General features: G+C 40.1%; 1 protein-coding gene across 14 annotated transcripts in view; it reads right to left on the reverse strand.

The window, feature by feature from the left end:
* The window catches only part of FSD1L (fibronectin type III and SPRY domain containing 1 like), a 96,125-nt gene extending 76,536 nt beyond the window's left edge, over positions 1-19,589 (reverse strand). For 12 of the 14 annotated variants that reach the window (XR_004971191.1, XR_004971192.1, XM_036330127.1 and 9 more), the window contains exons 1-4: positions 19,406-19,589; positions 6,624-6,719; positions 4,222-4,353; positions 2,443-2,544 (exon numbers count right to left, since the gene is read on the reverse strand). Coding sequence is in view for 11 of the 14 variants with exons in the window: in XM_036330127.1 (XP_036186020.1) it covers positions 2,443-2,544; positions 4,222-4,353; positions 6,624-6,719; positions 19,406-19,420 (345 nt within the window). In the remaining 3 variants the exon portion in view is untranslated. Of the gene's footprint in view, positions 1-2,442; positions 2,545-4,221; positions 4,354-6,623; positions 6,720-7,324; positions 7,384-19,405 lie in introns of those variants that run through there. The other 2 variants (XM_036330124.1, XM_036330131.1) reach the window with 2 other exon arrangements.
* Between the last annotated feature and the right edge of the window lie 4,564 nt (positions 19,590-24,153).

Consider the following 24,153-nt stretch of genomic DNA (forward strand, 5'->3'; position numbering starts at 1 on the left):
CTACGGCCCGCGGGTCGGATCCGGCCCGTTTGAAATGAATAAAACTATTGAAATAAAAGACCGTACCCTTTTATGTAATGATGTTTACTTTGAATTTATATTAGTTCACACAAACACTCCATCCATGCTTTTGTTCTGGCCCTCCGGTCCAGTTTAAGAACCCATTGTGGCCCTCAAGTCAAAAAGTTTGCCCACCCCTGGTCTAAATAAATGTGAATGTTCTAAAATCTTTTTCCACTTGTGCTATTTTTACTGGTAAATAGCATAGCTTCATATTCAATTTTCATATTGAAGTACAACAATGTGATCATTTAAATATCAGTACTTAAAATTCTTTTTTTAAAGATAGCAAAGTCTAAAAAAGATTAATGGTTTGGATTTTAGCCTATGATTTCTTTTGTCCCCAGGAACTATTCATATTAATTGGTTTTAATCAGTTTAATATGGGACATTTGTAAACAGTATACCTTAGAAGAACTTCTTTTTCCAAATATCTGGCAATATACTGCTAGTCCAACAGTTAATCTTCAAAGTCATCTTTTCCTGTTCTTTCAGCAATTAGGTGTTTGGGGCAAGCCTATTAACCATGCAGCTGGCTAGGAAAGTGAACTTAGGTTCTGACTTGGAATCAAACCCTTATCTGGATCCTCTTTGGATATACTCAGAAAATAATTGCAAGCAACTCTCAGTTAAACATTTTTTTAAAATAAGAAACTTAGATTTCTGGCTAGGAAACACTGACAATTTATTTCACCACATCTCTAAATGGTTTAAGCTATTAAGCAATACTGCAAAATGCAGGAAGACAAAACCAAAACTATAAGATAAGCCAACTGGCACATTAAGAATATATTTAAACCACAATGTGATTTATTTTATCAAAACCTTTCTAATTTGCAAATAGCTGGGAACAAGTTTTAATTAACAAAGCTGGAAAGAAGAAAAAGGAGAGAGAAAGGGAGAATGATAGCCTTTGAGAGGAAGGCAGAGAAGGACTCAAATGTGAATGAAAAGAGAAACTTGGAAAAAACAAACTTTTATCAGAGTTTTTCCAAGCATCAATCCCTATTTAAATGCAACTGAATGCAAGTTATCTTTGAGTACTTGTGCACACATGTTATAGTTTTCCCGTCTTGTTCCTCATTCTCAGGCTCTCAGCTATTAATTCCTGCTGCTATGACTGTGCCTTGTCATTAACAGCTGCTCCAGCCACTATAAGGGAACTCTTGAAAGCTAGGAAACAGAAAGAAAAAAACTAAAAATTTTAGTACCAGGTACATATTAATAGCCAACAGATTCTGAGGCTATTGAATAGAGGATATGACTCTTGCCCATGAACTCTGTGACACTGATTTTGAGGACTCAGACATCTTTTGCTTTCTGCATGTATTTGGCTATGTTCTAGATATTTGAGGTTATCATATATATATATATATATATATATATATATATATATATACTCTCTAAATAGGTGACATATCTATATTTTTTAAGTACCTTAAAGTATGATACATTTCCCTCATAATTGCTTTATATAGTAAGTACTACCATATGCAAAGATGAATTTCCTCACAACCCACCTCCAAATTCAATAATTAATTAGCTCACTAATTTATAGAAAAATAATTTTTGTTTTGATTAATTTTGTTAAAAGAAATTAGTTTTTAGAGTTCATTTTCAAAATGTAGTAATATAAGCCAACAAATGTTACCTTCTCAAGAAAGATTTTTCTACTTTCAAGTTCACAGAAAAATCATAAAAATGAAAACATTAGGTGGACACAAATTGATTATAAAGCCACCTTTCTAACACTAATGCAGTTTGTCCATGAAGACCAAGAAAAATAACATCAAATTAAAATATTTTAGCTTGATAAGATTACTAGTCTATATTTTGCTAATTATATAGCAAAATACCATTAGCTATACCATTTCACACCATTTTTAATATATTCTACACCCTTATTGTATATAAAATATAACAGATTTGATTAATTGGTAATCATTGGAAAACTCCTCTATGTAAAAATAAAAACTAGAAACTAGAATTCAAAATCTCTTAAACACCAGAACCTAGGTTAAAACATTAACAGTCTTTTTGTTCTACTGTTCATATTTTCATACCAAACATTCTCCTAAATAAGGAACCTACATTTTCATATTTTAATAAAACATTCCATTTCTTAAGATAAAAGGTGGAACATTAATAAGAACTTTAGTATCAAGATCTCACTAAGTTGCAGTGCTCATCTGCATCAAGTGATGATGTTTCCCAATCAGCTCAGAGAAAGTAAGTCAAAACTAGACTTTATATTCCTTTTAGACTTTATGTTTTTTAGACTAAGTCCAAAGTTAAAAGGGAAAATACGATTTTTTTAAAATCAAAACTTTCCTTTGTAAGTGGCTTAGTTTAGATTTTTTGGTTGATTTTTTTTTTTTGTACCTTTGAAAATTCTTCAGTCTCCTTTATATCTAATGACCGTGTTGCAAATTCTAGCAGTTCTTCAGAGTTCTCCAGGGCATTATTACATTGACTAAGCTGACTCTAGAAAAAAAATTAACCATTAAAATAAAATTTTTGATTGCCATCAGAATCTTAAATATGTAGTATTGTTATAATGAACTTACAATTTTAATAGCAATAACTGAACAAAATATTGTAGAGAGTAAATGAAGCAAGATAATCACTAGTCATATTTTTAACAAATTTTCATGATCTTAATACATTGTATCTAGTATCATGAGCAAAAATAGACAAATGAGACTGTACCAAACTTAAAAACTTCTCCACATTAAGGGAAACAATCAATAGAGTGAAAGGCAACCCGTGGAATGAGAGAAAATAAATGTGTCATATATCTGACAAGAGGCAAATATCCAGAATATACAAAGAACTCCTACAATTCAACAAAAACCCCACAAATAACCAGATTAAAAAATGTGCAAAAGATCTGAATAGATATTTCTTGAAAAAATATATATAAATGGAAAAGATGCTCAACATCACTAATCACTAGAAAAACGCAAATCAAAACTACAATGAGATATCACCTCACATCCATTAGGATGGCCACTACCAAAAAAATAGAAAGTACATGTACTGGGTAAAGGTGGTCAAAAGATACAAACTTCGAGTTATAAAATAAGTTCAGGAGATGTAATGTACAGCATGGTGACTACAGTTAATAATAGTGTGTTATATATTTGAAAATTGCTAAAAAGAGTAGCTCTTAAAAGTTCTTAGCATAAGAAAAAAATTTGTAACTATATGTGGTGATGGATATCAACTTAGATTTACTGTGGTGATTAAGTAATACATAAATATCAAATCATTATGTTGTACATTTTAAAATAACATTATATGTCAATTATATCTCAAAATAACAATATAAGTAGGAAGTAGAAAGTGTTGGCAAGGATGTGGAGAAATTAAAACCCTTGTGCACTGTTAGTGGGAATGTAATATTATAGCAGCATGAAAAACAGTACGGAAGTTCCTAAAAAACTAAAAATAGAATTATTACCCTATGAACCAGCAATCCCACTTCTGGGTATATATCTAAAAGAACTGAAAACAAAATCTCTAAGAGATATTTGCACACCCATGTTCACTACAGCATTATTCACAATAAGCAATACGTAGAAGGAACCCCAAATATCCATAGACAGACGAATGAATAAAGAAAAGTGTGATATACATACATTGAAATATTATTCAGTCATAAAAAAGAAGGAAATCCTAGCACATGCTAAAGATGGACAAATCTTGAGGACATTATACTGAGTGAAATAAGCTGGTCACAAAAGGGACAAATGCTTTACGGTTCCACTTATAGGAGGTATCTAGAGTACTCAAGATAATGAAAACAAAAAATACAATAGCGGTTGCCAGGCAGTGGAAGGAGGGGCAAATGGGAAATTGTTCCAAGGGTATAGAGTTTCGGTTTGCAACATGAAAAAGTTCTAGAGATCTGTTACACAACTATGTAAATATAGTTAACACTACTGAACTGTACATTTTAAAATGGTTAAGAGGATAAATCACAACATTGGTTTTTATTATAAATTTTAAAAAATTAGATATTAATGACCAAAAAAAGGTAAGAATCATTCTTCTACAAGATAAAAGCACAGTTATACACAGGAATTCACTAATTTTTGCTTTCAATAAATGAAGCATTAGATTAAAATTATTCATATTTAAATAGTTTTATGATCTCACCTGTAACTCTTGTGATTTACGAGCTTGTTCCTGCTTGATACTATTAATCATCCTTTCTTTCACTTCATCCAATATAGAGTATAAACTATCAAATTCTTCATCTAGCTCTGAAAGTATGTTAGAAGAATTTTCCTATTTAATAAGCAAAACAAAATTATTTTACTGAAGAGCTGTCAGACATTAAAAACTAAGATATATTTATCAAAAGAGACAATAGATGCATATTATAAGATCATATGTGTTTTTGTGTTTTTAAAGCATTGTGTCAAATACTAGAATTCTGTTATTTTTATGAGAGTTTCAGCCTAACATTATAAAAATAACAGAATTCTAGTATTTGACACAACGCTTTAAAAACACAAAAAAATCGAAGAAGCTGGCTGTTAATGCTAATAGTATGTATTTCAGCAGTACTATGAGTTAAGCAGCCTTTTATGAATAGCCCATACTCTCTTCACCTTTTATAATGCTGTTTCCATAGGACAATGTGAAAGGTTGTTTTTAGGTGGACAACTTATCCAGACCTTCAGGCTCAAAGCCAGACCCTAAGTCAGTAGTTCTCAACCTTTACTGTGCATCATAATCATTAGTGAAGCATTTTAATAAAACATTTCAGAGATTTTTATTCTATAACTCTTGGACATACAGGGGTGGGGCTGATTTTGTGTAAATTTTTAAATCTTTCAGGCTGTCTAAAATACTGTATTTATAAAAGATATACAGAACTTAAAGACTAAGCAATTCCTTACTAGATTCTAAAAGATTTATCAACCATTGGATTTTAGTGCTAGAAGAACCTCAAAAATCATCTATGACTAGAATTTATAGTCAAACTGCTAAATTTTATGAAATAAACGACACATAAGTGACTTGCCCAAAGCTATGCCACTAGTTGCTAGTGGCAGAATTAATAAAGCATTTCAAGTCCATTGACTTCTCACTGCCTCATTAAGCAATATGCTATTATTTCAACAAGAAATAATTTAAAATATCTCTGAAATCCCTAGATAAGCCATATGTATACAGTACTTGCAAAAATTGAGACAGAAGACATTATCTTAAGGCATTTTTCAACTTAAATGAATCATTCAATTAAGAGAAGCAAATTGGCACTCAGAGAATAAATACAATCTATTGTAATATTATAATCCAAACTTTTGCTTATGTTAATAAAAACCAGACATCATCACACCAGAGTCTTACCAAAAGTGGTGTTAATCATTTTACTAGTTTATTTACAACGATAAAAACAAACTGTGGAAGAAAAAATATGCAGTCTAGAAGGCAGAAGATTTAAATCCCACATCTATCACTCAATAATAATACAACCTTGGACAAGCCACGTAAATTCCTGGACCTCAGTTTACTCATCTAAAAGGAATTGGACTACTCTTCTCCCCTCAATAACCAACTGACACATTCTTATAGTGTCTTGCTTACTTACTCCCTTGTGTGCACCCATCTTCAGTGACCAGTCTAGTTTAATTACCCCTCTATTTTTTTTTCTGGATTCCAAGTTATAGTTCTATTAACCTGGCAATCAGAAAAATATTTTGGGTTAGTTCTATCTTTAGGTCTCTTTGTCCAGATGTTGAATGTAATGATTCTCTCACCCATAGATCAAGAGTTTTAGAACTTTCAGTTTTGCTTACTTTAAAAAAGTGGATTTGTGAATTCACCAAATTTTCCATTAAAATAGTTTAGGGAAGACTGCTAAAGTGGTGAAGTCAACTGACTTCAATTATAGTAAACTCAGTAAGTGAAATACAATGACTATAAGGCCTAACAGGCCAAGGACCAGACAATTACCTAGATTAAAACAAACAAAAACCATAAAAAAGGATTCACTGTTTACAAAAAAAAGTCCTTTAAATTCGTTAAGACACATTCATGGGAGGCATCACCAGCTTATTTGATTATTTACAGTACAGATTATCTCCCAAAATCTGGGACCATTTCCTTAAGTATTCCTCTTCCTCTTCATTGGGCACTTTACCTTTTACTTTTATGTTTTGCATTCATCTGGTTTTATGAGGAGACCTTTTTCTATCTACATTTTCCTTCCATTATTTACTGTAAAAGAATGTTTAGTTTCTCAGTACTTTTGAAAGATACAATTTGCTCTTAGTTAGAAATAGAAAAGACACAAATAAAATGGAAAATGAACACTACAATATTCCTAGAACTGTAATTCCAGAGTTTTCTTTTTCCCTTATTACTTGATCATTCCATGGAGAATGCAAGAATAGCAAAAAAAATATTTTTATCTGATGATTAAAAACCCTGCTCTCATCTCCACTAGTTTATAATCTAGAGTTGATAGGGTGTTTTTATACTTCTGATTTGATCCAACAATCATTCATTCTAACATACTGACACAAACTTTTAAAAGAAATTCATACCTGAACTCCTTTTAGTGTTTGATTTAGTGTATCAATAAAGTTCTGAATTTCATCATTTTTATTTGCCAGAGTTGAAATGATCCTTTGTAAAGCTTCCTAGAATAAAAAAAGAAATATCATGATGTTTTAATAAAAGAGAACTATAACCTTCATTAACAACAATTCTCTAAATAAATAAACCCTTTATGTAAGAGTATATCTATATATATATTCTTACATGTAAGAGTGTATCTATATATATACTCTTACATATATAAAAACCTAAGTGACTGTTCAACCGGTAGCTATGATGCACACAGACCACCAGGGGGCAGACCCTCAACGCACAGGCATGGAAACTGATGAATCTCAGAGGGAAAGGGGGTGGAGGGAGGGCAGGAAGAGATTAACCAAAGATCTTATATGCATACTAGAAGCCCAGAGCTTCCGTACACGTGCACCAGTGGGGTCCCTCAGCCTGGCCTGCGTCCTCTTGCAATCTGGGAACCCTTGGGGGATGTCAGAGAGCAGGTTTCATCCCAATTCCCGCAGGCCAGGGACGCACCGGTGAATGAATCCGTGAACCTGGCCTCTAGTTATGTGATAAATAGGTGCAATGTAAAGCTTCTTGTTCAAAATTTGCAAAAACCCAAAGTTAAAAAGATGGGATATGTACGTGTACTGTTCTAAAATATCTTATTCCTAATAAACAAGTTACTCACCATCATACCTTTCACAATGAAGATGATCACAATTAATTGTTTTATTTTAGGTTATATGGCTGTGGCAAAGAAATAGAACCAAACATTAAACACTGCAAAAACAAATGGAAATTTCTAATACAATATCAGGATACTAGGAATAAAAACAGACACTGAAATTTGACATTGTTTATTTATAAAAATATAAACATATTTTAGAAATATGAAAGGTAATACATGTGCAACTTAAGTTACAAAATTCATTGTAATATTTACAGATACTACAGAAGCATAATAAGGTAAGTAATTTTAGTAGCAAATACCTCAGACTTTTTGATAATGTTTCCTTTTTAAAAAAACACTTGGTTATTTAATTTTCTCATACACTCTAGTTCAGTACTATCCAATAAAATGTTCTGCTATGATGGAAATGTCCTCTATATGTGATGTCCAATATGAAAGTCACTAGCCACATGAAACTAATGCACTTTTGAAATGGAACAAGTACTGACAGCACAGGTACAGCTGTTTAATAACTCTCCATGGGTAGTAACAGCAAGACCCAAACAAAGTATTCGTATTCTCAAAAATCAAATGCAAGTATTTATACTTTATAATTTTCCCACACACACAAGCCTTGTATCTGTAAACATCTACAAGTGTAAATATTTTAATAATTTTGTGTGATAAAGATTCTCCTCAAAATATAAGCAAATGTTGATAAAAGGCTATAAAATCATCTGATAAAGGGATAATACTTTATGTAAATGCTCATAAAGCATTATGGTAATGAAAAATTAAAAAGAATTACTACAGTTCTCATTTAATTCTCTCACCAATCCCTGTAGATAAGTAAGCCTTATCATCATCCCCTGGGCTGCCTAGGGCTCTGTGCTGTATTTCACTTACCTATACTATTTCTTCCCATCCTCACCGCTGGTGGTATTTTAATACATTAGTAGCACAAATGAAAGAAGACCCATATCAAGAGTTAGCTGTTTATCCTGTTGGTTTAACTCCCAGAAACAGGTGTACCAAGATTTGAATACAAAGATGACCAGCAGAATGGAGCTGAACTTGGGGGAGGAGCGGGCACAACTGGAGAGACATAGAAAAGGAAGGCAGAGGACTTAAGAATATTCCTAGTAGCCCTGACTGGGTGGTGCAGTGTCGCCCTGTACACCAAAAGGTTGCGGATTCGATTCCCAGTCAGGGCACATACCTAGGTTGCAGGTTCAATCCCGATCGAGTCGTGAACGGGAGTCTCTCTGTCTCTCTCTCTCAAATCAATAAAAAACATATCCTCAGGTAAAGCTTAAAAAGAAGAAGAAAAAACAAGTTCCAAAGAAGTATTTATAGAATGAGCCCATTATGACACATATCTGACTTATTTATTATCAAAACCTGATGGTGAAAGAAGGCAAAGAAAACTTTCATCTGCTCCATGGGATCCTATCAATCTGAAAGGATGCCTACAAGGGTCTCAGATTTCATCTCAGATCTCAAGTCTCCTATTACCTTCCAAACATTGATGGACAAAGTGATAAACATAGATGGATAAAGGCAATATACATTACACAAAGCTCGTCTAGATAATTTAATTGTATTTAGCAAGATGTCAGATGACCATAACTAAAAATTCTAGGTGATATACATCTGAAGATATGCTTTGACAAATACCAATTCTGCTCGATCGATGCATGTTTGTTGTTTATAATTTGTATCTTTACCTTTTTCTTCTTCCTCCTCTTCTTAAAGGATACCTTTCAGCATTTCATATAATACTGGTTTGGTGGTGATGAACTCCTTTAGCTTTTCCTTATCTGTGAAGCTCTTTATCTGACCTTCAGTTCTGAATGATAGCTTTGCTGGATAAAGTAATCTTGGTTGTAGGTTCTTGGTATTCATCACTTTGAATATTTCTTGCCATTCCCTTCTGGCCTGCAAAGTTTCTGTTGAGAAATCAGCTGACAGTCGTATGGGTATTCCCTTGTAGGTAACTGAGTTTCTTTCTCTTGCTGCTTTTAAGATTCTCTCTTTGTCTTTTGCTCTTGGCATTTTAATTATGATGTATCTTGGTGTGGTCCTCTTTGGATTCCTTTTGTTTGGGGTTCTCTGCGCTTCCTGCACCTGTAAGTCTATTTCTCTCACCAGGTGGGGGAAGTTTTCTGTCATTATTTCTTCAAATAGGTTTTCAATATCTTGTTCTCTCTCATCTTCTGGCACCCCTATAATTCTGATGTTAGTACGCTTGAAGCTGTCCCAGAGGCTCCTTAGACTAGCTTCGTATTTTCGGATTCTTTTTTCATTTTGCTTTTCCAGTTGGGTGTTTTTTGCTTCTTCGCATTTCGAATCTTTGACTTGATTCTTGCACTGCTCTGGTCTGCTGTTGGGTGTCTGTATAATATTCTTTATTTCAGTCAGTGTATGCTTAATTTCTAGTTGGTTCTTTATCACAACATCGAGGGTCTCATTAGATTTCTCGAGGATCTCACTACATTTATCGGCGGCTTCTAGACAGTTCTTGAGAGACCTTAAAAGTGTGGTTCTGAACTCTATATCCTCCATGGACAATTTTGTCCTGTTTCTTTGTCTCCGCATTTTTTATGCTTTCTTGGTGCACCCCCTAGTGGTCTTTGTGCACAGTCTTGTTGTAGTTAAGCCTTGATTGTTGTCGGCAATAGTGGGGGTGATTTGACCTCCAGGCTAACTGGCTATGAGAGTCCGCTGTGTCTGCAGTGGGAGAGCTTCTGTGCTGGATCTCTAGGGCAGTGCTAATCTAGCATTTGCCTGAGGCTATTCTGCAAATGGCTCTATGCAGGGCTTGGGTGGGGCGGGTCCCTGGGGATCTACAGGGTGGGCGGAGCAAGCAGTTATGGCTGCTCTCAGTTCTGTCCCTAGGGGCTCTGCCTCAGAGTCCCAGCAACCACTGCAAACCTCGGAGAGAAAGCTGCCTTCGATTTCCGACCGAAGCCAGATAGTTCCCTTTCTCCCGTTTGAGTCTGGGTCCCTAGAGACTCGCCCGGATCTGGAGCTCAGAGTCTGCGACTCCCTCCCGATTGAAAACAACAACCACGCCCTCCGCCGCCAGCCCGCTCGGCGCGCGCACTCCACACCTGAATATTTCACTTCAGCACCGCGCCTCCTCTGAGTCTGGGTATGATATTCTCTTTCCTCCTAGTTGTAGAATTTCCACTCAGCCAGCCTTCCTGTGGTTCTGGATGATGTCTGTTCCGTCTTTTAGTTGTTTTTTGAAGTGGTTGTTCGAGGCAGCAATCTCCGGCGTTAACCTATGCCGCCATCTTGGTTTTTTTTCTCTCTCCAATTCTGCTGGATCATAGTAATATAAGACAAATATCTCCAGAGAAGTGTGCACAGGCAATGTCAGACACAATCCTTTGGTCACACACCCCAGTAACCAGGAAAAGATTTCTGATTCCAATTCTACATTAGTATTTCAGACAGCTGAGATACACAAATCTGGAACCACTGCAAATATTACTAATTGATCTAACACTTAAGAGGGTCAAACTATTATTATAGGCATTTCAGTTAGTATACATTAAGCACTTTATGTGCCAAGCACTGTGCTAAGGTTTAAACAAGGAATGTCTTTTTTAATCCTCACAACAGATTTTTGAAAAATAGTATGTTAGTCTTTGAATTTTATGGTTGAAGAAAGGGAAGGTTAAACAAGTTAAGAAATGTTCTTAGATCACACAGCTACAATTCAAATACAGGAAGCTGCCTCCAAATCCTGTACAGGTGTACCAGTTAATAATGCGGATTTTTTTCAATAGATGGAGTTACACATATGTTGATATAAATGTGATTTGATATGTATGCTATTCTGTTGTATTGACAACAAGCTTCAAAACTTCATACGTCAAATTTGCTGAAGGTGTTAACATAATAGATATTTTTACACTTAAAAATGTCGAATTTCGTGCCAAAAAAAGAGCATTTGCGGTAAGTTTTAATTCATTACTTTATTTTGAAGAAAAGTGCTGCTGAATACTTTGGGAAGCTTATGGTGAACATGCTCCATCTCAAGATACTTGTGAACGCTGGTTTAAATGCTTTAAAAATGATGATTTCGATGTGAAAGACAAAGAACGTCCAGGTCAACCGAAAAAGTTTGAAGACCAACAATTACAAGTATTATTGGATGAAGATGCATGTCAAACTCAAAAACAACTTGCAGAAAGATTAAACGTTGCTCAGCAAACAATTCCGATCATTTACAAGCAATGGGAAAAATTTTAAAGGAAGGAAAATGGGTGAATGGGTGCCACATCAACTGAATGAAAGACAAATGGAAAACCAAAAAGTCTCAGTAAAATGTTGCTTCAAAGGCACGAAAGAAAGTCTTTTTTTGCATCGAATTGTGACTGGCGATGAAAAGTGGATTTATTTTGAGAATCCCAAATGCACAAAATCATGGGTTGATCCAGGTCAACCATCAACATCGACTGCAAGGCCAAATAGCTTCAGAAAGAAGACAATGCTCTGCGATTGGTGGGATCAAGAAGGTTTGGTGTATGATGAGCTTCTAAAACCAGGTGAAACCGTTAATACTGATTGCTACCAACAACAAATAATCAATTTGAACCACACTTTGATCGTGAAACGACCAGAATGTGCCAGAAGACACAGCAAAGTAATTTTGCTTCATGATCACACACTTCAAAAACAGTTAAAGACACGTTAAAAGATCTTGCCTGGGAAGTATTAACACACCCGCTGTATTCACTAGACCTTGCTCCTTCAGATTACCACTTGTTCCTATCGATGGCACACTCACTTTCTGAGCAGCACTTCAAAACATACGAAGAAGTGGAAAATTGGGTCTCTGAATGGTTTGCCTCAAAACAAGAAAAGTTCTATTGGGACGGTATCCACAAATTATCTGAAAGATGGGGAAATGTGTAGCTAGTGATGGACATTACTTTGAATAAAGCACTTTTGATGTTTCTCTTGAACTTACCGTGTTTTCTTTGATTACAAAATCCGCATTATTAACCGATACACCTAGTACTTTTACACTATCCTAGACTGCTTACACTGGTACTGTACAAAAAATCATACAGTTCCTACAACCAAAGCAAGTGAATCAATAAAACCAACATATAGAATTCCTGGAAAATATACTAATGTTACCAGGAACGATGCCACTTGCATCACCCTACCTCAGCAATTTTCAGCCTTTTCTATCTCATGGCACACATAAACTAATCTGCAGCACACCAAAAAAATATCTGACCAAAAAAAGTATAATTTTTATTCATTCACATCAGATGGCTATTGTTGTATTGACTGTCTGGGGTTGTTTTTTTGTTTTGTTTTTTTGTTTGTTTGTTTGTTTTGACAATCTAAGGAAAAAGAGGTCAATGCCACTGACTAAATAGTCAGGTGTTGCATGTTTTAAAAATTCTTATGGCACCCAGTGTGCCTGCCGCAGCACACCAACTGAAAATCACTGCTTTATACCACAGATCTCTCTTTTGAATTAGGTTAGGTAACAGGAGTTGAAATCCAGAGAGCTCTATCCAGCTGGTAAGCTAGACAACCAGAATCTTACCAGCTGACCATACCCATGGCAACACAAACAAGAGTACTGTGCTCAGATGTGATGCAAGGAGCTGAAAAATGAGAAGTATATATTGTTGAGGAATACAGGAATCTGAGCATCATAAATAGCTAGCTAGCAGAAAGCCATGCCCTCTGTAACGGTGAAACAAGCTGGAACACTATCTGTATACAGATGCAACTAAGGTGATCCATAGGAAAAAAATCTAATCCTCATCCAATCTGGCAGGAACGCTCTTTCCACCTTTGGCCCACTTGTAAGCTATCAGGGCAGAACAGGAGGAACTCTCCCATCTAGAATTTAAGAAAATACAGTGTGTCAGAGGCTGAAGAAGCCTCATCCATGTACAGTGACCTGTGAACTGGCTAGCCTTCCAGTCAGGTTTAGGAAACTGATATTCGGCCAAGGAAATCAGAGGTCCCCACCATCTAATTAAGGGCGGTGGAGTGGCAATGGAAGTAGGGGTACTCTCACATACTGCAGTATAACCTGATACAACTCTTCTGAAGGGCAACTTGGCAATACACATCAAAAGTTTTTTTAAAGTATATACACACTGATTCTCCAATTCTATTTCTTTTTTAAAAAAAATATATTTTATTGATTTTTTATAGAGAGGAAGGGAGAGGGATAGAGAGTTAGAAACATCGACGAGAAAGAAACATCGACCAGCTGCCTCCTGCACACCCCCTACTGGGGATGTGCCCGCAACCAAGGTATATGCCCTTGACAGGAATCGAACCTGGGACTCTTCAGTCTGCAGGCCGACGCTCTATCCACTGAGCCAAACCAGTCAGGACTCCAATTCTATTTTTACTAATTTATTAAGTAAATTCTATTTCTATTAACTTAAGTAAATAAGAGTTTAATCAGAGACTTGGCTACAAGGATGTTCATATCAATGTGATTTATAACATTAAAAGGTTGGGATGAAGATATATGTACAACAAAAGGGTCCTGATTAAAATTCAAGTAACACATCCATACAAATGAAATGTGCTGTATTATTAAGTGCTGTAAAATTGTATTAATATGGTAAAAGAGTCATAACATATTAAGTGAAAGGCAAATTATGAAACAATATAATGAACATAGTTTTTTAAGTTTCTACATGCATAAAAAAGACTGCAATGTAATACATACAAATGTTAAAGAGGTTATCTCTGTGTGGCAGGATTATGGGTGACTCTTAATTTTTATTTATCTATATTTTCCTACAATAAACTTGTATTACTTATATTTATAATGTAACAAAATACACAGCTTGGCTGTGCTAATGCTTTATTATAAATTTGTTAAAAATATAATTAGCTATCAATCAACAAGTATCAATAACTGAGATCAGATGCTATCAGAACCTTGTGCCTGGGAAAAAGTGCCAACTGAGGGTATAAAACATATAAAAAGAAAGATGGAGACGAAATCCACCAACTTCAAAATATTGTACACTCTAGGTCAGTGATGGCGAACCTATGACACGCGTGTCAGAGGTGACACGCGAACTCATTTTTTTGGTTGATTTTTCTTTGTTAAATGGCATTTAAATATATAAAATAAATATTAAAAATATACGTCTTTGTTTTACTATGGTTGCAAATATCAAAAAATTTCTATATGTGACACGGCACCAGAGTTAAGTTAGGGTTTTTCAAAATGCTGACACGCCGAGCTCAAAAGGTTCGCCATCACTGCCCTAGGTTGAACACTAAGGGAAACAGTCAATGTTTTTGCTGCGTGAATAATTCTTTGTATATTCAGCTAGGCATTGCAAAGAAGCATTATGTTAAAAAAATTTTAAAGGTCTGCTTCACTATATTTCTAATTTCTTAAACTGTCATGTTCAATAAGAAATGAAAGCATCTGTATTTAAATGTAGTGATCATGAGTATGTCAGTATGGTCCTGTGAGGAGGGTACCTCATGCCTCCTATATCATCCCAGATTACTTTGATCCATTCCACAGGAATGCTTGCAGTTGTGATTAGCTGGGGTGAATAAAAAACTCACTTATTCCTGTTCACAGGTCTACTTTAAAAAGCAAGACCCTCCCTCAAAAAAGAAAAAGAACTGTCCAGTCTTGTACAATCAAGCCTCACCTGACTGTCACTAACCCTTTCCAAGTAGTAGAAGGTAAATAATGCACAAGAAAAAGTGGAGAAAAGCAAACAATTGACAATGTCTGCTTTTGGTGACATCCTTCCTCAGGTATCCCTCCCCCTTCCTCTCTACCTTTATTATTCCTACAGCATCTACCGTTTCCCAGAAATAGCAACCCCTACGAATGTGAATGAACTCCTGTACAAAATTTAACGTAAATTATCAGATTCTACCTGTCGCCATTCTTAAAAGGTGCACGTCTTATTTGTATCAATGGTTTCTTTGAATATACACACTTCATCAGGTAAAGAAACCTTTGGGATTTTATCTTAAAACCACTTACGGACATAATCAAAGGTTTGAGTATCAAACAAAGCCACCTATCCATAACACATCCTGTTCACAAAAGTGTCCCAGAAACTCAATATAAACAAAATCCCTCTGTTTATTTCTAGGAGATAATACTGTGGTTTTCCGTATCCAACAGTATGCCTTACATACCCAAGGCAATTATGCTTTCTTCCTCTACTCAAACAGAGCATCTGTTGCTAACACAACACTGAAGTCCAAGTTATTTTCACGGACAAAAGAGCAGCTGGTCAAGCTAATCCATTTGCTGACTTGCCACCATCAAGCTTCTGTAAGACTGTCCAGTTAACTTAATCTCTATTGTCAGATTGCATGAATCAGAACTTCCAATCCTTTTTCAATTAGGATTTAACAACTCTTCTTTGGCACTACCATTTGAAACCATTTATTACAGATATTAAAACAGAAAACATACTTTAAAACTTAAGGATAAAGGTAACAAATGGCTAGACTGAATTAGAAAAATCCTATATAATAAAAGGCTAATATGCAAATTGACTGAACAGCAGAACAACCAGTCACTATGATGTGCACTGACCACCAGGGGGCAGACGCTCAAAGCAGGAGCTGCTCCCTGGTGGTCAGTGTGCGCTCCCACAGGGGGAGCGCTGCTCAGCCAGAAGCCGGGCTCACGGCTGGCGAGCGCAGTGGCAGTGGCGGGAGCCTCTCCCACCTCTGCTGCAGTGCTAAGGATGTCTGACTGACGGTTTAGGCCTGCTCCCCTAAGCCACCAGTTGGACATCCCCCAAGGGCTCCTGGACTGCGAGAGGGCGCAGGCCGGGCTGAGGGACCCCCTTCCAGTGCACAAATTTTGAGCACCAGGCCTCTAGTAGTTACATAAATTATCAACGAAAGGAGAAAGTGATTTTAAAGGTGAGATCATGAAATTTATAATAATACTAACAGAGAGTTCTCATGGGTGCTAGGTATGAAATGATTTTTGAAAGTTAACAGGATACTCACAATAGCCCTTTGAGATAAGAACAATTATTATCTCTATTTTATAGATGAGGAAACAGAGACACACAGCAAATTACCCATGCTCATTCAGCTCATAAATACCACCTGGCTCCAAAACCACCCTCTTAATAATTTAAAGCCCAAATCCCAAAGCCTTACAAAAGGTATATATTCAAACCAACCTCACTCTTTGCCACTTGCAATACCTAACCATTTTCCTTATACTGCCACTATTTCATTGTAACATTTTATAATATGAGGGATGTATTACTTACTGTCTTATTTAAGGAGAAATAACTATTCAGTTTACTTCATTATTAATTGAAGTACAATGTGGGACAAAAGTAGGTTTACAGTTGTTTGTATGGAAAATAATATAATAATTAATATATAATAATACAAGAATAAGCCCTAACCGGTTTGGCTCAGTGGATAGAGCATCGGCCTGCAGACTCAAGGGTCCCAGGTTCGATTCCGGTCAAGAGCATGTACCTTGGTTGCGGGCACATACCCAGTGCGGAGTGTGCAGAAGGCAGCTGATCGATGTTTCTCTCTCATCAATGTTTCTGACTCTCTATCCCTCTCCCTTCCTCTCTGTAGAAAATCAATAAAATATAGCCCTAACCAGTTTGGCTCAGCGGATAGAGCAGGGGTCCTCAAACTACGGCCCGCAGGCCACATGCAAATACAAATATTGTATTTGTTCCTGTTTTGTTTTTTTATTTCAAAATAAGATATGTGCAGTGTGCATAGGAATGTGTTCATAGTTTTTTTAAACTATAGTCCGGCCCTCCAACGGTCTGAGGGACAGTGAACTGGCCCCCTGTTTAAAAAGTTTGAGGACCCCTGGGATAGAGCATAGGCCTGCGTACTGAAAGGTCCCAGGTTCGATTCCGGTCAAGGGCATGTACCTTGGTTGCAGGCACATCCCCAGTGGGAGATGTGCAGGAGGCAGCTGATCAATGTTTCTCTCTCATTGACATTTCTAACTCTCTATTTCTTTCCCTTCTCTGTAAAAAATCAATAAAATATATATATTTTTAAAAATCAATAAAATATATTAAAAAAATAATACAAGAATAAACTGTTTCACATAATCAGAACTGTAAATCTACTTTTCCCCCACCCTGTATATAACTGATTCTGTAGTAATTCATGATAACAATTCATGGTTGTAAGTATTAACACTAGATACTCATTTTAAGCTATAAAACAAGGGATTTTTTTTTAATTTAAAAATATTATTTGATACCACCAATGAAATTCAACACATTTTTTATATTGATAAATTGATTCTCAAAGTTATCACAAATAGCTATATTAGTACCAGGAAGAAAGAGCAGCTGATTCGTTGCTTCCTCTGGGGAAACCGCACATGGTATGTGTTGGTACCCAGACACATCATTTTTGGAATGAGACCAATTAGGTTCAAATCTTAGCACTATGGCTAGTGATATGACCTTTCAGGAGTTACAACCTCCCTGAGTCCTCATGAAAGTAGGGATATTGCATGCCCTGGCAAAGTAAGGTGATCCATATTAAAATACTTTTTAAAATTATATTTTACAGCGCATAGACTATTTCAGTGCTTATTTTTATAGACTTTAAAAACACGGTGTGTGTTTTCATAATGAATTCTTTTACCTGATTTTTACAATGACCCTACAAAATATTCTTACTTCCACGGCATAGATGAGGAAATAGATTAGTCACAGTTAAGTGATTTGCCCCACATCACAGGGCCAGGAAACAGCCGCATGGAACCCAGGTCTCTGGACTCCAAGTCTTTGCCCTTCCATTTGCCCTGAACTAATAATACCCCGTTCAGTTCGCCTATGACTTTCATCTAAAATGTTAAATAAGCTGTGAAATGTTTTACAAATTTAGGCAGGGCTGTTTTAAATGTATACATATTCGAAATACCCAAGATGTAGCTTAAAAAAATAGTCATAGAAATTAAACCTGAGTATACCAAATTGAGTTTCAAGATACAATGACATCACATTCACTTTCGTTAAATACTCTTAACAGCCGACACTCCACACATCCCTACGCTATCCCCTCATGCCCTGCATGCTCCTCAAGGAGGCGAGTCCGGGCCAAATTCTAGAAAACATTGTCCTTATAGGTCTTTCCAGTGCTTTCTAGCTAAGAATAGAAAAGAATGGCCGCTTGGATAGGCCCTTGCTTTCCCCTGCTACATTATTAACAACACTGTGTGTCCTTACTGTACTATATTTCAATTACTATCATCTAACAAAGAGAACAGGGTGGGTTTCTATACAGGGATTATGGCTGGATATGAATAACTAACTTCGAACTGCACTCAAAACATTGGCTATGCTGCCTAAAAATAAATAAATAAATAAATAAATAAATAATCCCTTTTCATTGGACCTGCTAGGTCTCTATACTGTATCCTTCCCTTAACTTGTTCGGAAAGAATGCCACATGTAGAAAACATGCCACAAATCACCACGAAGGTAACTGTGACCCGCAGCAGCGAACTGGCCAAAGAGGGTGCGACCGCTGCCCTGACAACTGGGAGTTTCTCCCGTCAATTCAACCAACGCGAACCACTCGGACCTGCCTGAGACCCAGCCGCGAGGGGTGCGGCGGCCCCGAGCCGAGGCGGGGCCATCAGGAGGCCAGGACGGCGCTAGGAGTCCCGGAGCCGGCAGGGTGGAGGGGAGGGCGCCAGCTCGGCGTCGGCCGGCGGACCCCGCGCGCCTTGGTTTCCCCACCTGCCGGGGGGACAGCCCTCACCAGCCGCCGGGAGGCCCAGAGCGCGGCAGGAGTCACGGATGGAGACAGAGGGACGCCTCCCTGTTTACTTAGGGAGCCGGGGCCCAGGACCAAGTGCAGGGCAGAGGCCAGCCGGGGTCACCGGGCGCGGTCCCCGCAGCCGGCCGGGCGCCGCTTCGCTCCCGCCGGGAAGGAAGGCGGGATGGATGGAAGGGCGGACGGCTTCCCCTCCGCCTCCCGGCCCGGCCCGGCCCCGACCACGCACCCACTGCCCACCCTGCCCGGGGCGCCCCGCCCACCCTCTGCCCGGCCCCGGCGGGCCCGCGCCCCCTCCTCGCTCACTTTCTGGGAGTCCATGGCCAGAGGCTATGCCCGCTGGGCCCGAGGCCGCGTCGGAGAGCCGCGTGAGGAGGCGAAGGGAGGTCGGACACGCCGGACCGCTAGCCGGGGCCGCTGTCCTGGGCCGCGCCACCGCCTCAGCCTCAGCCTCAGCCTCCGCCCGCAGCGCTGCCTCCCGGCCCCGCCCGTCCGCGCCCCACCCGCGCGCGCGCCGTTGTCGCCGCGGTTGCCAGGCTGCGAGGGCGGCGGCGGGAGGGCGGGGTCAGGGGCGCCCGCGCATGCGCGCTGCCGCCGGACGGGTCCGGTTGGACCGCGTTGGGTACCAGGAGGGAGCGGCGGCGGCGGGGAGGGACTGTGCGCCCCTGTCCCGCGGGTCCTTTGAAAGAGGCTCTCCTTCCCCGCCTCCCGCCATCCTCTCTCCAGCGCTGCAGGCCTTGGAATGGACCATTGGGCATCCAGCAGCCGGCCCGTGGGGAGGACACGGGAGGGAAAGCTCTGGCCCTGGACGGAGATGGGCCCCCTTTCCACCCTGCACGCCTCCCCGCACTGGCGCTGGAGGAGCAGCCGGGCTAGCCCCGGCCCAGCGGTCCAGTGGGAAGGACAGGGCTGGGATGGGGATGTAGTGGAGACATGGGAAAGGCCGGTAGGGACGTGACCGAAATGTGGGTAGACCTTTCCCAGAGAGCCCCCCTTGGGCACCTCGCTATCCGTGATTGTGAGCACGTCACTCTCCCTGAGCCTGTTTCACCTTAGTTGTAAAAGAAGAGAAATAATGCTGACTTTGCAGCGCATTGTGAGGATTAAAGAATGAGTTTGAAGGGCCCGGTACACAGTTAATGCTCAGTACATTGCAGTTACCGGTGGGGAGCTAGAATCTTCTTAGTCTGGGCTGAGGGCACAGTGCAGACTGTAGAAAGTCAGGCCTCATCCTCCATTTCGATGGCTCTGACAGGCTCCGAAAAGTTCAACCGGGCAATCACTTACGACGAATGAACAAAAGGGAAATATACATTGAGTGCCCATTAGGTACCAGTTCTATAGCTTACAATCTAGTACGGGAGGCTGACTCGTCCCTCCTCCCCAAATTTAAATAGATAAGGTGAGGTGGCTAGAGATGCTATAGATAAAACTACATGGGGTAAAACGGACTCAGAGAATTGAGAGGGCTCCATTTTCCATGGGAAAGTCAGGGAAGGCCTGTCTCCCAGGAGTGACTGTAGCGAAGTGAGAGAATGAACCAGCCAAAGACCTGGAGAAGAACATTCTAGAAGGAACAGCAAATACAAAGGCCCCAAGAGGGCATGAGATTTATGTGTAAGAAATAGCATTCATTCTACAAGGTTGTAATTATCTCTATACAGGGGTATTTCCCTAACTAGACTGATTAGTTAGGGTATTCCCCTAACTAGACTGATTTCCTTGACGGTGGAGATTTCTTTTACTGCACTCATGTCTGTGTCTGCAGCACCGAGCCAGACATCTAGTATGCACTCAATAAATCCTTTTTAAAAAATATATTTTTTATTGATTTCATAGATGAAGGGAGAGGGAGATAGAAACATCAATGATGAGAGAGAATCAGGGATCGGCTTCCTCCTGCACAGCTCCCACTGGGGATCGAGCCCACAACCCGGACATATGCCCCCGATCGGAATTGAACCTGGGACCCCTCAGTCCACAGGCCGACGCTCCATCCATTGAGCCAAACCGGCCAGGGCTCAATAATTTTTTTTTTTTTTAACTGAACAGACATGTAGAGGAAATGGGCTAAAAGGGAAAACAGGAACTTGGCTCAGGCTGGGTGGGTAGTGCTTGCAGGCCAGGGTCCAGGAGGGACCTCTGAACACAATCTTGTTCCTATCGGAATAATGGCATGCAGCATTGCAGGGAGATGCTGCCTTTCTTGGTACCAAGGGAAAGGAGCCGCCCAGCCCAGCTGTCCCAATTCCAGGAGTGGTGAGAGCAGCCAGGCACCCAGCCACTAGCCACTGCAGCAGCCACAGTGGCCCAGCGCGCTCCGCACTGCGCCAACACTGCCTCTGAGTCAGTCTCCCGTGCGGGAGAAATGCAGGCTAGGAATTAGAGCACTTCAGAGGTCAAACCACCAGACTGTGAGTTCCCCAGATTTGGCCCTGCCTGCCCCTCTGACCACCACGAAGGGGAAGAAACAGCATTTAGTGCTGTCTTCAGTTCTCTAGCTGCAAGCACGTCACCTCGCTACTGTCAGAGGGCAAGTCCTGGGCCCTTTATGGCCGATGGGCAGAGAGGCTTTGGAGACAGTGAGTCGCAGCTGAAATGTGATCCGCAGGTTCTGTCACAGACCACAATCCCAGGAGCTCACTCCTGGCGGCTTGTGTCCTCCCTCCCCCGTTCTTTCCTCCTGCCCAGGCAAGAGCCTGCAGCTTCTGACAAGAGCTTTACCCCATTTGACCTCTGCCCTTGCCAGACCTCTGTCTCTGTAGCCAGTCTGGCTCCCCTGCCCAGCTCACCCTGGCCTTCTGCTTCCCCTCATTTTCCTCCAGAAATAGCTAGTCTCTCCTGGCTGTGCCTTCTCTCCCCCAGCCCATACAGGCTCTCACTCACCTAGCTGGCCACCGAGTCTGCACCCCTAATCCACTCTTGCTGCTTCTGGCTTATGGGCATGTCCTTTGCCTTTTCTGTACTTAACCTTTTCACGGCCAAGTCAGTTTAGAAAATCTCACAAGTAATGTTCTCCAATGTAACTCTGTTAGAAGTACAAATCCTCAGGCTTCATCTTCAGACGGACTAAATGAGAAACTCTAGGAGTGGGGTAACGATCTGTTTTAACAAGTCCTCGGGTTTGAGAACCGTTAAACTAAGAGGAAGCACATTGTTTAAATTTTTCAAAAAGGAACTACGAGGCATAAAAACAGGTGACCTTTCACCTCTTCACTGTCTGATTCTGAGGTGAGTTAGGCTAGCCTCAGGGTTGGCACGGCAGATGTAGGGAGTCTGGCAAAACCATCTCATCCAGAACCAGGTTCCCTGTCCTCACTCGCCAAACATTGCCCTGGGATGCCCCCATCTCTTGAGAAAGAAATCCCTTCCCTTAGATGTTGCCAACAGTCTTCCCCTTTGGGAGTCAGTATAGGACCATGAGCCTGAGCCAGCGGTCGGAATTCCAATCCTGACACTGCTGTTTCCCAGCTGTGTAGCCTTCAGTGCGCCATTTAACCTTGATCAGCCTCAATTTCCTCATCTGCCACCATAATAGTAATTCCCAGGTAGGGCTGCTGTGAGGCTTACAAGAGCTTACATATGCAAAACGCCTGGTATCATACTCAGCACATGGTAGCTGTTATTATGATTACTCCTCCCCGGCACACCCATCCTTCTGTGCCACTCTGCCATGCTTTCTCCCTTCCCACCTTCAGGGTCTTAGAAGTCTATTCTCACCCCACTCCCTGACCCCCTTTGCACTGTTACACCTGGCTTTCCTGAAGCACAGTCACTGCCCTGGTGCTGCTCTTTGTTGAAGCCCCAAATCTGCACCTGTTGCTCCCTGCTAAATATCTGGCTTGAGACAGCATGCGCCCCCTAGACTGGGAAAACCCTGAGCTTCTCCAAGCCTCCATTTCTTCAGCTGTTTAATAGGTGTCATAACAGTGCCACCTACAAGAGGTGCTGAGCGGATTAAACGAGATAATCCATGTTTTGTGTTTAGCACAGTATGTGGTATGTGTAATAAGCATTCAAAAATATATAGCCACTTTCTCTTCCCAACCATAGAAGCCTAACAAATTCCTTTTTTCTCCTGCCCCCTTCTGACTAAAAAACTCACTGAAAAACCCTGGAACCCGTTGGAACTCAGAACTAATTTCTCTTCCTAGGAACTCACAACAGACATTAAAGTTCTCATATTCGGGAAAGGATGGCTTTGCTCTGATGTGAGCTGGAGCTCTGTGGGGTGGTCTTAGCTCCATACTTGGAGAACTCTAAGTCGGAGGCAGTCAGTGCACACAGGCTTGACATAGGGTCAGGAAACCATGTGAGAAGAGACACAGTTCAAGCACCTGTGAATCTTTAGCCTGGAGAGGAAACACTCCGGGAGGACGTGGTCATTTACCCCCAACCTATCCAGGGCTGCTGTGTGGAAAAGGGAACTGACTTGTTCTCTAGCATCCCACAGGTAGAATTAGTCCCAATTGATGGAAGCTACAGAAAGATAGATTTCCCCTCTCTAACAGAGCCATAGAGAACTGGATTTTGGTTGGTAGTGAGGGCCCCATTGGTGGAGGTATCCAAGCAGGGGCTGGACATCTGCTTGGCAGAGCTGTCTTAGAGGAATCAGGCACTGGAAGGTAGCTGGCAACGGTGATCTTTAACATCTTTCTGAGCCTTGAGGTTCTATCATTCTGCAAACTAGAGGCCAATAACCATTCATTCCCTTTCTGACTCAGCTTTGTAATTGTACTCAACTCTGGAATGAACTCTCTCTTCTGCCCAACCCCACTGGCATATGAGCCATTGCAAGAGGCCTCATTCGTCCTGGGAGAGGGCCTGAGAAGGACTGTTAACTAAAAACTGTAACCACTGTTGTGTTACATGTCACAATACATCCTCCATATAAGGTGGCCTGCTTTATGCTGGCATTGGAGACACTGAGATGAGCGAGGTCTGAAAGACGCAGCTTTTCACATCACATCCTGCCTTGGCTCTGGAAATGCCCTTGGTCAGAGAATGACCAAGACAAAGCAAATTTATCAGCCTGATGATCTCATTGTGCAAGG

This window comes from Myotis myotis, unplaced genomic scaffold, assembly GCF_014108235.1.
Source record: "Myotis myotis isolate mMyoMyo1 unplaced genomic scaffold, mMyoMyo1.p scaffold_m19_p_12, whole genome shotgun sequence".
Classification (NCBI taxonomy): domain Eukaryota; kingdom Metazoa; phylum Chordata; class Mammalia; order Chiroptera; family Vespertilionidae; genus Myotis; species Myotis myotis.